The sequence below is a fragment of the Salvia hispanica genome, chromosome 2 (assembly GCF_023119035.1).
Source record: "Salvia hispanica cultivar TCC Black 2014 chromosome 2, UniMelb_Shisp_WGS_1.0, whole genome shotgun sequence".
In the NCBI taxonomy this organism is placed as follows: Eukaryota; Viridiplantae; Streptophyta; class Magnoliopsida; order Lamiales; family Lamiaceae; genus Salvia; species Salvia hispanica.
This window is the reverse complement of record NC_062966.1, coordinates 36190603-36205759: the sequence shown is the minus strand read 5'-3', so window position 1 is coordinate 36205759 and position 15157 is coordinate 36190603. Positions and strand designations below refer to the sequence as shown.

At 37.4% G+C, this 15157-nt stretch overlaps 4 protein-coding genes across 4 annotated transcripts; 3 read left to right on the top strand and 1 right to left on the bottom strand.

Annotated features, from left to right (window-relative positions):
* On the bottom strand, positions 1-3124 carry LOC125205948 (vesicle-associated membrane protein 721-like). Its single transcript, XM_048105172.1, has 5 exons — positions 2682-3124; positions 1916-2057; positions 1705-1825; positions 1201-1263; positions 1-362 (listed from the first exon to the last, which is right to left on the bottom strand). The coding sequence occupies exons 1-5, from the start codon at positions 2884-2886 to the stop codon at positions 219-221; spliced, it is 675 nt and encodes a 224-aa protein (XP_047961129.1). The 5' UTR covers positions 2887-3124; the 3' UTR covers positions 1-218.
* A 2612-nt stretch (positions 3125-5736) lies between these two features.
* Positions 5737-9097, top strand: LOC125206891 (zinc finger protein ZPR1-like). The gene is made up of 16 exons (XM_048106108.1): positions 5737-5766; positions 5928-5972; positions 6115-6155; positions 6247-6328; positions 6520-6564; positions 6779-6835; positions 6973-7032; positions 7111-7238; positions 7376-7637; positions 7707-7773; positions 7876-7946; positions 8042-8131; positions 8221-8329; positions 8403-8494; positions 8590-8695; positions 8799-9097. The coding sequence occupies exons 1-16, from the start codon at positions 5737-5739 to the stop codon at positions 8924-8926; spliced, it is 1413 nt and encodes a 470-aa protein (XP_047962065.1). The 3' UTR covers positions 8927-9097.
* Positions 9098-9346: 249 nt separating this feature from the next.
* Positions 9347-13387, top strand: LOC125207769 (exocyst complex component EXO84C). Its single transcript, XM_048107247.1, has 7 exons — positions 9347-9583; positions 10183-10277; positions 10590-11631; positions 11793-12317; positions 12439-12627; positions 12748-12884; positions 12968-13387. The coding sequence occupies exons 1-7, from the start codon at positions 9479-9481 to the stop codon at positions 13224-13226; spliced, it is 2352 nt and encodes a 783-aa protein (XP_047963204.1). The 5' UTR covers positions 9347-9478; the 3' UTR covers positions 13227-13387.
* Positions 13388-13943: 556 nt separating this feature from the next.
* On the top strand, positions 13944-14911 carry LOC125208286. Its single transcript, XM_048107865.1, has 3 exons — positions 13944-14073; positions 14440-14609; positions 14722-14911. Exons 1-3 carry the CDS (start codon positions 13983-13985, stop codon positions 14770-14772), a joined length of 312 nt encoding a protein of 103 aa, XP_047963822.1. The 5' UTR covers positions 13944-13982; the 3' UTR covers positions 14773-14911.
* The last annotated feature ends 246 nt before the right edge of the window (positions 14912-15157 follow it).

Genomic DNA, 15157 nt, shown 5'->3' with positions numbered 1-15157 from the left:
TCGGCATAAATAGGATACATTATCAGATAAAAATGGCGTTAGGGGTAGCAGAATATATGATGATAGTTGTTATTTAAATCGGCACAACTAAATCAAAAAGAGGTCTCCTAGCAAACATGGTATAGTTTTACTGCTTTATACACGTACAAAAGATGCACTCGATGATTCAGCACACGAGATCTGCAGATGATATGATGAGTGAGTAAACGAATGAATTTTCAACAATGGAACCCCTTGCAGACCGAGAGAACTATTATGAGGATCAGCGCAATGATGATCGCCAAAACGATCAGTTTGATCTTCATGTTTTGCAACCACATTTTTCTCCTGATTTGCGTTCCGGTGTTTCTGAAGTCCTGGGCCTGATCCAAAAACACAGTGAAGAATAGATAGATGTGACTATCTTTGCACAAAAAAAACACACACGAAGAAGCAATACATTAAAGACAACTCATATTAGAGCAGCCACAAGGAGGCATGATATGAAGTAAAGTCACGAAGAAAATATGTTTGAATAGAAACTGGATTGGGATATAACTTGACTCGAAATACTGAAACAAATAAAAGAGACAATCCTCCTAGGAGGCCAAATAATCCTCTCACCGAGGTCTACGGTATACACCGATAACAATCGATCTTTTCTGGATACCTTCTCAAAAACCTCCATAGTTCATATAGGAGTTCACAATATAATAATCCCACCAAACTTGCACCTAATAGATTCCAATCAATTCCCAATTGATTCAAATCACATCTTATTTATTCAAATCCCTCCAAATCCTACTTAAATTAGAGAAACATAATGCATAATCAAATCAATTCATAGTCAACACTTGTGCTGATTTTATTCCTATTTATTTGCTGATGCCTTTATTCCTCAAATACTCAAATCATGTTACTTCAAATCTTCTTTATTCGATGCATTGGGATTGGTATCAAGGCATCTAGGTGTGTTCCAAGATTGTGGGAAAACCGGGAGTTTTTAAATTAGTGTTGGGCTGAAAATTGGAGATGGATTTTTTTATGGTCGGATATGTCAGGGGGAAATGAGGCAAAGAAACAGATATTGTGTGTAAGAGATTAGTCACATACGAAAGGTTAAAGCAACCAGTACCACACAGCTGAAAACAATACATAATGGCATAAACATTGATACAATAAACACAAGGCGTGTGCAGATGTATCTGCACACAGATATACCTGATGATGAAGGTTTTCACTCTTATCCACCAGAAGCTCTATCTTCTCACCGCGATCTAGAACCTGCATTAGACAATTACGAAGAAATGGTATCTTAGTTTGAAGATGCAGCCTTTTCTGGTTCAAGTGAAACATATAAACTATAAAACAGATATGATATTCATAATCCGACAGGCTGATACTCATACTTAAAGCTAAGAATAAAGAAATCACAACTGATGAGCTACCAAATCATATGAATATTTAGACTTCTTTGTGTGTGTTTGTGTAGAGGATGTTATATTATCCTACTTCAGCATGCAATCCCGTATCGATTTAACAAACACACCAGAATAGACAAAAACAGTTCCACCTGCATATGAGCTAAGTGATGTCTCAGTCAGAGCGACTGACCAAAATGAATTAATTGAACATACAACACCTAGAATTCAGGCTTCCTGAACAAAGTTAACAGCACATCAGCCATAGAAGTCCTTGTACAAGATGCAACAGTGGTCTCTATACCTTCTCGATATTTTCCATCATAACACCTTTCACTTCTGAAACCTGAGCCTTGACCTTTGCAAATTTGCTAATCTCCTCAGGGTGCTCGACGCAGTATAGCATTTGTTCCTTCAATTTTGGTCTGCAACACAAGTTTTCCACATCAATTTCAATAAACATACTCATTCAGTGAACAAACAGAGAACACAAGTTATATCAGAAATTTATGCACCCAAATTCTTTGTTAAGGCCATTCGCAGGAGCTGTTGCAGCCTTCCCTCCACCATATTTCGCTACAAAGTCATCCTTTATGCGTTCTAGAAAAGCCATAGGAAGCTGCCTTCCAGCTGACTCTTCAGCAACAACACAGTAAGCTGCATAGAAAGCAGAAACTAGTAAGTTACGGCTACAATTTAACTTTATTGCTTGATAATGCACTTGTTCAACATTAATAAGGTGCCAAATTAGCATTAATAGCAAAATACAACAACGAATTAACGACTCGTTGTAAATGATTCAATCACTTCGGCAGAGATGGATCTATGTTAGATCAAGTTTTCACATCCATTTCATGAATCAGTTAAAATCAATTATGATACTGAATCATATAGTCGTTTATACAGCAAGACATAGAGTTAAGACTAACCATAATTCCACCTCAAATTATTGAAGATTGCGATATAGGAGTACATAAATAAAACATAGAAATCATTGTATGGATCAACAGCTAACAAATCCACACGAGCATATAAACTAAGCATTCGCATCAATCCAACCAAGTAGCGATTCCAGAAAAACAAAACAAATAAAATCCAGCATCTTCCGATTCAAACCGAACAAAACGACAAACCGCATAAGAGCAAATAAGCTATACGATAACAACAATAAACGAAAACTCCAAACCGTATCAATCAACAAAGCTATACGATAACAACAATAAACGAAAAATCCAAACCGCATCAATCAACTAGGTTGAAAACAACGATGATCAGGCTTACTGAATCCGTCATGAACGAGGTAATTGAAGGTGTGATTGTCGCAGTTGTAGGTGAACTTGTTGTTGGAGGCCGGAAGCTTCTGGAGGCACTGATACGCTATCGAATTGAAGTTCCCGCTGAACTCCGTGTACTCCGCCAGCACCACCGGCGGCGTTCCCCGCGCCACCAGCGCGTAGATCAGCGTCTTCCGGCTGTTTTGCCCCATTTTCAACTGTATTCAGAGTCCTGATTCAATTCGCACCGCTGCGATAGGGTTCTTATCGACCGCACAAATTCCTTCCTTGCTAGATCTCGAGATGAATCACTTTAGTTGAATCTCAAGAGAGTGGAACCCCCTTTTCTGCTCCCCTCTTTCTCTCTCTACCGCTTTCGTTTGCTTTTGTATTTGGGAAAGTGAATTTAGAGAGAGAGAGATATAAACAAGGAGACCGTCGACGCGGGTAAAGCAATAAATGATTTTCTCGACTATGACAATTATAGCATTTATAATTAATTTCGGGTGCTTAAATATTTTTAGATAAATCTTAAATCGGAAAATTATGTTGAAATGGTTTGAACTACAAATAGAGATTTGACTTTGAAGTTCTGAAATTTAATGTTGCTTATATATTCAAACTTGCATTTTTTTCAAAATTATTTAGCGTTGAATATTTCGTGCAGTTCTTGACCTTTTAAATACTTTAATTTATTGTTTGTTCAGAAATGTCTATTATCTAAATCAAAATTGTTAAGTTAAGAGCTGCTCCCTTCGTCCCAAAAAATTGAATCGTATTCCTTTTTAGTCCGTCCCAATAAAGTTGAGTAATTTTCTTTTTTAATAAAAGATAAAACATCTAATTACTCTTTTTTTATTTCATCCGTTTCTCTTTATCTTTCCTACTTTTTTATTCTCTTCTATTTATTTAATATAAATTCTTAACATTCGTACCCAAAAATTTTGTCTCAATTTTTATGGGACAGAGGGAGTACTTATCTACCTACAGTTAGTAACTCGACTTATTTATCAAAAATCACCTTCTTTTTCTTTATATTAATTCAACTATTTAGATTGGAATTTTTTGGTTTGGATTAAGTTGCACGGTGGCGTATGGTTTACATCAACGTTACATTTCTTCCACTTCGTTTGAAATTACTAGTATTTTATTTCTTTTTGTGTAAAAAATAAATTATTTTATTTATTGTGGTACACTGCTAATAAGTAATAACCGTTACTATTATAAGTACTAAAAATTATGTAGCATGCAATCCAAAAACATTTTTTATTTTCTAAAGCACAATTTGATGAGTAACTTATCCTCATATTTATTGAGTTCAATTGGCCGATATTAATCATGTAACTGGAAAAATCAAGATCTATAAATCAAGACCATACTAATTTCATTATTCTATATGATGTGTGACAGCATATGTTTATGAATCACAAGGGACGGATATATATAAGAAGACATCATATTTACATCACATCCAATAACAATGTCGGCACATCCGTTTTGAGGAGTTATCGAAGTGCGAAACGGAGTACATTTGCTAATGAATAAAATGGTGATAAATTTCAATCCACTAGCTGTAGCCTGCTACAATAATGATCAGTACATGTGTAGATAGTTGCTAGTTGAAACTTATTATAAAGCTCACATATGAAAATATCCTATCATATTTACCATTATACAGTAAGATTTTAAAATTATTTGGAGTTTAATTGAAAAAAACACATTATAAAACAAAATAGTAACATCATCATTGTAACTAGGGGTGGCAAAATGGGTAATGGGTAATTCCCATCTCGACTCGCTACCTGCCGGATATTGAATACTTGCTACTCGATGATAACGGGAAACAGGACGGGATCGGGTAGTGTATTTTAGAGTTTTGCAGGTAGCGGGTATACCCGTTAGTCCCGTAATACCCGTTATTATTAGTATTAGTCATATTCCATCTTTTAATACTCCCTCCGTTCCATATAAATAAAGGTGTTTCAAATAGTTAAAGTGGAGAAAAAAAGTAAATAGTTAAATAATAATAGTCATATACGCACTCATTTTGAAAACTTAAAAATAAATAGATAGAACGGAAAAAAAATAAAGTAATAGATATTTCTAAACTGAGTGAAGAAAATGAAATGCCCCTATAAAGGCGGAACAGTGGGAGTACTTTATATAATTTAAGAGTTCTTTTAAAACATTTTTATATTCCAACGAACATACAATTGAAACATCACCGGAACTAGCTATAGAATGTCCCCTTACTTTTATTCTCAATCTATTCAATGTTTATCATCGATATTAATAAAGTAAATTAGAGAACATTGACGGTTATTATTATGGTTTTCAAATTTTTTATTAGGATTTCGGTTCGGGTACGGGATACTCGTCACGGGTATCGGATAATCCCGATATGTCGCGGGACGGGTATTGGGACAATAAATTTTGCTAAAATCGGATACGGGTACCCGCGGGTAACCCGTTTCGCCGTCCCTAATTGTAAGTCATGTAGAGTGAGTATTCCTACTCTATTCCAAATTTCATTAGTAGTACTACTACTTAAAACACGAGTAAAGGTTAAAATTGGTCCTGAACATATGGTCATTTTACCTTTTTGGTCCTAAACTCTGTTAACTTTTCTGTTAAAAACTAACGGTCAACGAATTTAAATCCGATTTTGACCAAATTTAAGTTTTAATTATGTTTTTTAAATCCTTAATTAAAAACCCTAACTATTATTAAAAATATTCTTTTAAATCTTTTAAAAATCTTTTTAAATCCTTAATTATAAATCTTTTTAAAAGAGTATTTTTAATAATAGTTAGGGTTTTTAATTAAGGATTTAAAAAATGTAATTAAAACTTAAATTTGGTCAAAATCAGATTTAAAACCGTTGACCGTTAGTTTTTAACGGAAAAGTTAACAGAGGACCAAAATGATCAAATTCTCATAAGTTCATGACCAAAAAATCCAAAAGATAATGTTTAGGATCAAAAAGATAAAAATGACAATATGTTCAGGACCAATTTTGACCTTTACTCAAAAAAATTTGTCAATAAAAAAACGCCGTCTGGATGAGTCCTTTAATTGATTTCATGAGAAGCGTAGTTGGTGTCTAGTTCTTTATTTGTCTAGGCTCTTAATGTTTAAGAGATAGATTAACTTTTTATATGTGTAAAACAATACTTGAGTAAGTGATCCTTAGGCAATGTGGCTGTTTACCTTTTCATGTTTTTCGTTTTCCTGATGAAATACTTTTCTGCAGGGGACGACTCGGTTCTTGCTAACCGTAATTCCTCATTTTAGAAAGGTGAACTCCCTTTCTTCGTTGTGCTATCTTGGTCAGATTTTTCTACTATATCAGAGATGTGTGCGTGTAGTATGTTTGGGCGACTATCTATATTATATGCTAAGTTTTTTCTTTCCCCCCTTTTTTATATCTTGTGTTGCAGATATTGCTATCAGCCTTTGAATGTCCACATTGTGGTGAGAGGTAATTCAATCTAGAAGGGTACTGGTTGATATTATCTTCCGCGTTTTTTTATTTGTTGATGCTTATTCCCTTTTGTGTCTTTTATCTCAAGGAATAATTTTGTTCAATTTGCCGGTGAAATACAGCCTAAAGGCTGCCACTACGTACTGGATGTTCCATCAGGTGATAAAAAGGTTGTAATCTCGAGTAGTTGGATTTGTGGGTTATACTTATTTAATGGAGATTTTGAAATGATCTGAGTTCGTTCTATGAAGTTTGCTGTAATGCAATTTTTTGGTGTTCGATAACTGTTATTTATTTGATACTAACCGAAAAATCTATGACCTTAAACTCTAAATGATAATGTGTATGTCTTTATATGCAGATGTTCAATCGTCAAGTGGTGAAATCAGAGACTGCCACAATCAAGGTAGTTTTCTTTTTCACTTTACTGATTCACTACTGTGCTGTCTCTTGCGAGATGCATGGATACATTATCTTGTAGTATGAAGTTACTCAACATGTGTCATGCATTTAATCTCTATTCCTCATTATCACGATATAGCATTGACGGCTCCTTCTATTTCTTTTCTTAGTTCTTCTAATTGAAGATGCTTTTCTGTTTTATCTCGTTGATTCTGCAGATCCCTGAATTGGAATTTGAGATTCCTCCAGAGGCTCAGCGTGGTTCCTTGTCAACGGTATGCTTTTGGTATCTCTTATTTCACATGGGAATGCACTGCTAAGTTTATTTTCTTTTGGTTCTACTTCTCCCATATCTCGAAATCAGTTTACATCATCTCTGCTTAATTTGCAATATTTCCCGATGCATGTATAGGTAGAAGGGATACTGGTCAGAGCTATAGAGGGGTTGGAGACCCTTCAGGAAGAGCGGAAGGTAAACCTTGCTCATGTTTCCTTACTGACTGTCAGGCATTATAATCATCCTAATAATGATAATTTCCTTTTGTTTCAGAGAGTCGATCCTGTGACAGCTGAAGCAATCGATAGGTTCTTAGTGAAACTGAGAACTTGTGCATCCGGCGAGTCGCATTTTACCTTCACCCTCGACGATCCTGCAGGAAACAGCTTTATTGAGAATCCGTAAGAGATCCCCTGATTCTAAATGCAATATATGGAATGATACATAAAATAACTCTTTCAAATGAATCTCAAATGTCGTTGTGTGTCAGATATATATCCTATGATTACTTCATATTGTGACGATGCAATCTGTATAGGTGCGCTCCGTCTTCTGATCCACATTTGACTATCAAGTTCTATGAGCGAACGCCTGAACAACAAGCGGCCTTAGGGTATGTTGCAGACCCGTCAGAACGAGAACCCGGTGTTGAAAATAACTTAGACAGCTCAAACAGTGTTTCTGTAACACAAGAGGAACCACATGGCTCGGTTGGAGCAATAGGCGGCCGCCGAGCTATTGCACAGGGTAATAGTGCAGAAATAGCAGATGCTTTATTTCGGTATTCAGCCCCTGAAGAGGTACATTTTCCCATTTAGCGAATCAACTCCAAATATTGGAGTAAATATCATAACACTTTGTCATAACAGGTCATGACTTTTCCTACCACTTGTGGTGCTTGTGCCGCGAGCTGTGAGTGTCGCATGTTTATGACGAGTATCCTTTGCATTCGGTGTTGTCTCAACTCACATGAAGTGCGAATTTCGACATTTGATTAACCCTCTGTCATTTCAAAGTTGTTAGCTTAACTGTAAACAGATATCCCTTACTTCCAAGAAGTGATTGTTATGGCTTCCACATGTGATGGCTGTGGATACCGTAACTCGGAGGTTCGTCTCACTACATGCCTTGATGGGTTTTGGCCTCGTAGTTTGTCCTGTTTTCTTATATCATTCTACCAATGATTTGATCTTATACATTGCAGGTCAAGCCTGGTGGTGCTATACCCGATAAAGGGAAAAAGATAGTTGTTCTTGTGAAGAACGCCAGAGATCTTAGTCGCGATGTGATAAAGGTACAAAAGCAGTTATTTATCCCATTGAAGGCTATTTCATGTTAGCTTTGCTTGTATTGCTATTCCTAATTATGCCCTCACCATTGTAGTCGGATACGGCCTCCGTTGTAATACCAGAGCTCGAGCTGGAACTTTCTAGTGGCACATTGGGCGGACTCGTCACAACTGTCGAAGGCTTGATATCCAAGATCGGTGAAAGTAAGTTTTCTCGTACCTCTTATGCACCATCTGGTCTCTAGCTTCAACGCTTATCTTCAACTCCCAATTGCAGGCCTTGCGAGAGTGCACGGGTTCACTTTTGGTGATAGTATGGATGATGACAAACGGAGCAAGTGGAAAGAATTCCAGGCCAAAATCGAGCAGGTGCAGATTCTTGAAATGATGTACTAGCAAACTTCTATCATTGGATCTCAGTTGGATTATATCGATTGATTACTTGCTTGGTTTGTAATTTACAGCTGAAAAGGTTGGAAGAGCCTTGGACTTTGATTCTCGACGACGCACTGTCCAATTCTTTCATCGCCCCTGCGACCGATGAAATGAAGGACGACGCCCAGTTATCATGTAAGTTCGTCCCCGTTTTCCATTTTCTTTAGATTTTTTTAAACTTATAAGTTGTCTCCACGTCCTGGTCCTGCCACTTGAATGTCGTCGTGCTTGTGTTCAGTCGAGGAGTACGAGAGGTCGTGGGAGCAGAACGAGGAGCTCGGTCTCAACGACATGGATACGTCTGCTGGAGACGCTGCTTACGAGTCTGCTGATGTTGAGCCAAATGAGAAGGCAAATGATGCATGATTGCTCTTTGCTTGTACCAAATTTTGTTATTTATAGTATTTTTTTGTAACTTATATTTGTTGGTTTTGTCTGAGTTTTGATTTGGTATATCACATTAGTACATTTGTTACCTTGTAACATCAATGTTTTGATCTTTACTATAGTTATGCGACTTATGTCCCTTTTTAGTTATTTTTTTGGTCAGTTTTTCTCCATTGTAGCATCTGAATTCAGCATGATTAATTATTTCACCATATTTAATTATTTCACCATTTTTTGCAATCTATTTGAGGCTACTTTTTACTATTTAAAGCATCAGTGTGGTCAAATCTCCAAAATGTATAAAAAAAAAAAATATCCCTCAAAACTAAAATTTACAAAAAAGTTTAATAAATTAAATGAGATTAGTAAAAAGTGATCTTTACTTTTTCAAACCAAAAACCTTTGCTAAAGCGAAAACTAGAACCCTGCTGCCGAGTGCTCGATTCTCCACTTGATTTTCAGGGCATTGCTTCGATTCTCTCTGCACTTCACTTCTCTGCAACTTCGCCTCGAAAGCGGAATAAAGAGAGGATGAAAATGGTGGAAAGCAGCGAAGAGGAAGATGATTTCCCCTCCATGGAAAGCGTCACGCCTCAGTCCAAGATCGACACCGTCTATCAGTCCAAAACTGAAAAGGTTCGAGGATAAGATGATGGAATTTGAGGCACAATTTGGATCTCTTTCCATTCATGATTTGAGAAGTTGCTCTAATGCCTTTTTTCTTAGCTGAATCTGTTTGAATTTGACTTGAGCTGATGAATTACGGAAAGATGAGATTTTGGGAATTTTTTCTCTGTTTTTTGGAGGCGAATTACTTGAGTCAAGGATGATTTTGATGTTCCTGGTTGTATTTTTTTTTACTTGATTTATTTTTTAAGCTGCTTGATTTAATTGTCTAGCAACTGTTTTCTGGTTGTTGAATTGCTTCCCTTTTCTCCTGATTTTCTCTATCGATTAGGAATGTGTTATTTCTTCTCTTGCCCTCGGGTTTTGGGGATTGCTTAAATTTAGATGCATTTATGTTGGAATTTTGTGGGAAAATTATCCATTCAAAAAGAAATGGAGACACTTTTTTTTATGTTTACTACTGAGATTTTAACTTTTTCTGTTAGAGATTATGTTTCTTGTTGTTTTGTTTGTGTTTAATGCTTCATGGTCTTCTGAGTCTGCTTAAGAGTGAATGTAAATACTAATCCTCTCCTTTTTTGTGGCAATTTCAACTTAAATTGATGCAGGGAATCAGAAAGATCTGTTTTGAGCTATTGGATTTGAAAGATGCAGTTGAGAACTTGTGCAGCAATACTCGAACAAAGTATTTGGCCTTTTTAAGGTGAGTGAAACGGCTTGATTTCTGCTCGTATTATGGCTATATCGTGAACGATGTTATGTAGATTTTGCTCGTATAATCAGCTCATACACATACATCTGCAAAGATTTATAAGAAAAAGTGTATTGCAATCTTGAATGGTATTTAATGTAAGCTTTTTAATACCATAAATTTTACATAGGAATAAGCTGAATTGGCTTAAACGCATCACTTTCCGATAAGAAGATTTGGTTCCGATTTAGTCTCTTTGACCTAAAGCTGTTATCCGAGTGTATGCCTTTGTGTAAATGGAGTATCTTTTTTTGGTAATTGTAGGTTATCTGATGAAGTGGTTGAAATGAAGCACGAGTTAAATGACCTCCAAAAGCATATCTCTTCTCATGGGATTCTTATCCAGGATTTAATGAGTGGCGTGTCTCGTGAATTGGAAGAATGGAGTGGAGCTGGTGGAGATGTCTCTGAGGCTGAGGACCCTCTAACTAATGAAACTGATGGAATATTCTCGACTGAAGTGGAAGATCGACGAATGCTGTTTTTGGAGCATGTGGATGTTCTACTGGCAGAGCATAAAATAGAAGAAGCAATAGATGCAATTGATACAGAAGAGCGAACTTACCCCGAGCTGAAAGGGGCGGGGGATAGTACAACTGATGAAAGCTCCTCTTTCAAGTCTGCTCTCTCGAAGAGAAAAGCCATGCTTGAAAACCAGCTCGTTGAGATTAGCCGACAGCCCTCAGTTGGTATTCTAGAACTGAGGAAGGTGTTGTCCAGTTTATTGAAGCTTGGGAAGGGCCCCTTGGCACATCAGATATTTTTGAAATCTTACGGTTCTCGTCTCCAGAGAAGCATTGAAGATTTTCTTGCACTGTGCCCTTGCTATCCGGAAACGTATTCTGCCACTCTGTCTAATCTCGTCTTCTCTATGATTTCATTGGCAAACAAAGATTCTGGCCAGATGTTTGGCGATAACCCTCTTTATAGTAACAAAATAGTTCAATGGGCAGAATGGGAGATAGAATCGTTGGTCCGATTGGTCAAGGAAAACGCCCCTCCTTCTGAGACATCTTCTGCTTTGCGCGCAGCTAGTGTGTTTGTTCAGGCTAGTCTTAACCACTGCTCTGAATTGGAAAAGCAGGATCTGAAGCTAACGAAGCTACTTCTCGTGCTCTTGCAACCTTACGTTGAAGAGGTGCTTGAGTTAAACTTCCGAAGGGCCAGAAAATTGGCTCTTGATTTGGTTGGAACTGATGAAAGCATGCCTCTATCACCTCGTTTGGCATCTCCTCTTTCTACATTCGCAACTTCATCTGATCGTCTGCTTGTTGATTGCGGGATGAGATTCATTTTTGCTGTCAAGGTGAGTTACTGTCTAATTTTCATTGAATCTTTCTACCTTCTGCACAAGTCATGTAAGAGCACCGACAATGTTTTGTAATCAAGTAAAGTAACATTTGAGGAACTTATTTAAAATGTTACATTCACGAGATTTAACCAAACCATTTACTTGTGTGCGTCCAGGAGATAGCCGAGCAGCTAACTCGCTTGGTCATCCTGCACTTTGGAGGAAACATACTGACGCGTATATCAGAGCTTTTTGACAAGTATGTTGAAGTCTTGATTAAATCCTTAACCGGTGCAACTGAAGATGACAATTTGACTGACCTAAAGGAACATGTGCCTTTCAACGCGGAGACAGACTCTCAGCAGCTTGCGTTATTGGGAACTGCATTTACAATTGTCGAAGAGTTATTGCCTATGGTAGTGTCGAGAATCTGGAACGCGTTAGGTGAAAGCAAAGAATCGGGAGATGGTCTAACGGAGAATGCAATGACTCCTATTAACAGTAGTATCGATCCTAGAGAATGGAGGCGTCAGCTTCAACAATCTCTCGACAAACTAAGGGATCATTTCTGTCGACAATATGTTTTAAGTTTCATTTATTCAAGAGATGGCGAGACCAGATTAGAAGCGCAGATATATATCGGTGGAAAAGGAAAAGATTTACTCTGGAACTCCGATCCTCTTCCTTCGTTGCCATTCCAGGTAACCATCCAATTTGAAAAATATATGATCTGGTCGGGTTCAATCGTGCCCTTTCAAACTGGTAATTTCACAAGCTACCATTTTTGTCTGCAATGTGGTCTGTAATTTGCTATATCCACAGGCATTATTCGGGAAGCTGCAGCAACTGGCCGCGGTGGCAGGAGATGTTTTGTTAGGAAAAGAGAAGATACAGAAGGTTCTACTGGCTAGGTTGACCGAAACCGTGGTGATGTGGTTGTCGAATGAGGAGGAATTCTGGGGAGTTCTGGAGAACGAGTCAGCTCCTCTTCGCCCAGTTGGTTTGCAGCAGGTTCGGGTTCTAAACACCCCTTTTTACTGATTTAGCAACGACAAATCTTCCCGACTATGAAGCATAGTTTGACGTGCTAACTGAATTGTGATTAATAACACTACTACGTCTCCACTGCAGTTGATACTCGATATGCACTTCACCGTTGAGATTGCACGGTTTGCTGGCTATCCTTCTCGACACCTCAACAAGGTATCGTCAGACATAATTGCCCGCGCTGTCAAGGCATTCGCTGCTAGAGGAGTAGATCCGCAGAGGTAATGGTTTTTCCTCCTTAAAAACTTTGGTCACTAGTCTATACTTTATATATCTGGCGCTGACGAATCTTTGCTTCCGACAGCTCGGTTCCTGAGGATGAATGGTTCGTGGAAACTGCAAAAGGCGCGATAAACAAGCTTCTGATGGGGGGCTCCGGCTCGGATGTGTCGGAGGTTGATGATGAGGAAGACGACGAGCACCACATCATCATGGACGACGAAGTCGTCTCGGACTCAGACGATTCGCCCTCTTCGCTGTCGTCGGTGGAGAGTGACGAGTCATTTGCTTCTGCACAAATGGAGGAATTGGATAGCCCTGTTTTGACTGATTCTGAGAATTGATGCTTCTGAAATGTTTTGTAGAGACAATTGGTATTGTATGTTGTTTTAGTGCAGATTCATTGTGTAATGGTAGTACTAGTATTTATTGTCTTGGACAAACAAGCAGTCAATGCTGTAATCGTAACCCTATATATACATGTATGTATGTATATGTTGTAGCATTTCATGTTTAGCATATTTTAGATTATTAATGTGTATTGATACTAGGATGCATATCCTGTTTTTTTTATTGGCCTGATCATAATTGGCTTATTGATCTATAATTTAGCTTAGTTTCGAACTGGGAACATGTAGACTAACAGTTTTTGCTCAAAATCAGGAAAAAAAAAGTTACAAATCAATTTTTTAAAAATAATCAACTAATCATTCTGGAATTGTAAAATATGTGATTGGAAATACCAAATTTTCGATTAAAATTTACTGTCCCAAATTACGTGAGTCGTATTCTTTTTTGGGTTGTTCTAAGTTACTTGAGTCATTTTTCTTTTTGGCTAAAATTAAGACATCTAATCACACCTCCTTTATTCTTTCTTTTACTTTACTTTCTCTCTGTCTCTCTTACTTTATTCTCTCTTCTACTTTATTTTACTTTATTTAACTCATTAAACACAACTTTCTTAAATTTCGTGTCGAAAAGAAACGTCTTAAGTAACATGGGACGGATGAATATAATTTAGGGACCAATAATTCAGCTTATGCTAATGTACAACTGATGTATGCACTGAGCACAACGCTTTGAATGCTTCAATTGTAGAAATGGAGGTAGATGGGCTAAAAGTGGAGGAAGCGCACTTCCGAGGGAGGAAATTGCACGGAACCACTGTTGCTCTTCCACGTGGCTATTCTGGTAACTGTGATTGCCTTCTCTTATTCTCAGATTTCCGCCATTTTTTTATTAGGTGTGATTCTGTGAAGAAATGGTTGACCTAATTTTTACGCTACAAATTCTGCATAATTGGGCATAAATTGTGCGTTCTCTGTAATTTATATCTGAGTATATTTAGCAATGATTGCCTAATTTTGGTTTTTGTGCTTTGATTCTTCTTTTTGACTTCACATTGGAACAATATCTGATTTGTAGTGATATATAATCTGTAGTGCAGCCAAAAAGTTCCAATAGGATTCCGCCATAATCAAATTTGATCGTAAACGTCCAAACATTTTATCACATTAACTTGAATCGATTGTGCTATAACTCTATTATTCTTTCTAGGTTTCATCCTAGGAAAGAAAGGTCATGATCAAGGGAATAATGGCACGAATTCGCAGTGCTGGGAGACAGCTGCGACTTTTGAAGATATCACGATCTGGAATCATGACGCAATCCCTTCAAAAGATGATGCATTCTTGCGCGCCTTTCATTGGTTTACCGCTGCCAATGCTGTAAGTTTGCGTTTGATTATGTAGTTCTTGATGAAGTAGGTGTAACGTGGCAAATATTTTGTTAAATATTTCTGGCTTCCATGATCAAAGGATTCTCTTTGTAAACCTGCAGCTGCATCAAACTGTAACTGCTGAAGATCTGGAATCCGCGTGCGTTGATTAGGAGCTGGAGCTGGTTTGATTTTTCTTAGCTAAATATAGATTATAGTGACAACTTGACTAGGCAGGAATGTGCTTTCAATTTGTCTATGCCTTACAGTATGCACAATATGATTCTCCATCAATAATTGCTGTGTTAAATATGGCTTGATTCTCTTTCTTTTTGTTTTGCTTTTTGATTGAATAAGTGTTTAAGTTATGCTTTCCACCAGTAAGACAAGTGGACCTACTAGCGCGAAAATTTGAATGCAAAGTAGTCGAAGTCCACGGTCCATAGCTCTAGAAGAAATAGTGGCCGGCTCTTTAGTATAGATGCATTAAGCTTACGGCTCCACTACGTTTATTTATTCTCAATTCCTTTGAAGCATATCTTAAATTGTTTACAAATA

Excerpts from the sequence above, each read along its gene's own strand:
- LOC125208286 (XM_048107865.1), top strand. The coding sequence starts at position 13,983 with ATGGAGGTAGATGGGCTAAAAGTGGAGGAAGCGCACTTCCGAGGGAGG. Across the intron at positions 14,074-14,439 it reads TCTTCCACGTGGCTATTCTG|GTTTCATCCTAGGAAAGAAA; the intron begins GTAACTGTGATT and ends TATTCTTTCTAG. Across the intron at positions 14,610-14,721 it reads GGTTTACCGCTGCCAATGCT|CTGCATCAAACTGTAACTGC; the intron begins GTAAGTTTGCGT and ends GTAAACCTGCAG.
- LOC125205948 (XM_048105172.1), bottom strand. The coding sequence starts at position 2,886 with ATGGGGCAAAACAGCCGGAAGACGCTGATCTACGCGCTGGTGGCGCGG. Across the intron at positions 1,826-1,915 it reads GGCCTTAACAAAGAATTTGG|ACCAAAATTGAAGGAACAAA; the intron begins GTGCATAAATTT and ends CTTGTGTTGCAG. Across the intron at positions 363-1,200 it reads GTGAAAACCTTCATCATCAG|GCCCAGGACTTCAGAAACAC; the intron begins GTATATCTGTGT and ends TTTTTGGATCAG.
- LOC125207769 (XM_048107247.1), top strand. The coding sequence starts at position 9,479 with ATGAAAATGGTGGAAAGCAGCGAAGAGGAAGATGATTTCCCCTCCATG. Across the intron at positions 11,632-11,792 it reads GATTCATTTTTGCTGTCAAG|GAGATAGCCGAGCAGCTAAC; the intron begins GTGAGTTACTGT and ends GTGTGCGTCCAG. Across the intron at positions 12,628-12,747 it reads GCCCAGTTGGTTTGCAGCAG|TTGATACTCGATATGCACTT; the intron begins GTTCGGGTTCTA and ends TCTCCACTGCAG.
- LOC125206891 (XM_048106108.1), top strand. The coding sequence starts at position 5,737 with ATGAGTCCTTTAATTGATTTCATGAGAAGC. Across the intron at positions 5,767-5,927 it reads TAATTGATTTCATGAGAAGC|GGGACGACTCGGTTCTTGCT; the intron begins GTAGTTGGTGTC and ends ACTTTTCTGCAG. Across the intron at positions 7,774-7,875 it reads GTGTCGCATGTTTATGACGA|ATATCCCTTACTTCCAAGAA; the intron begins GTATCCTTTGCA and ends AACTGTAAACAG.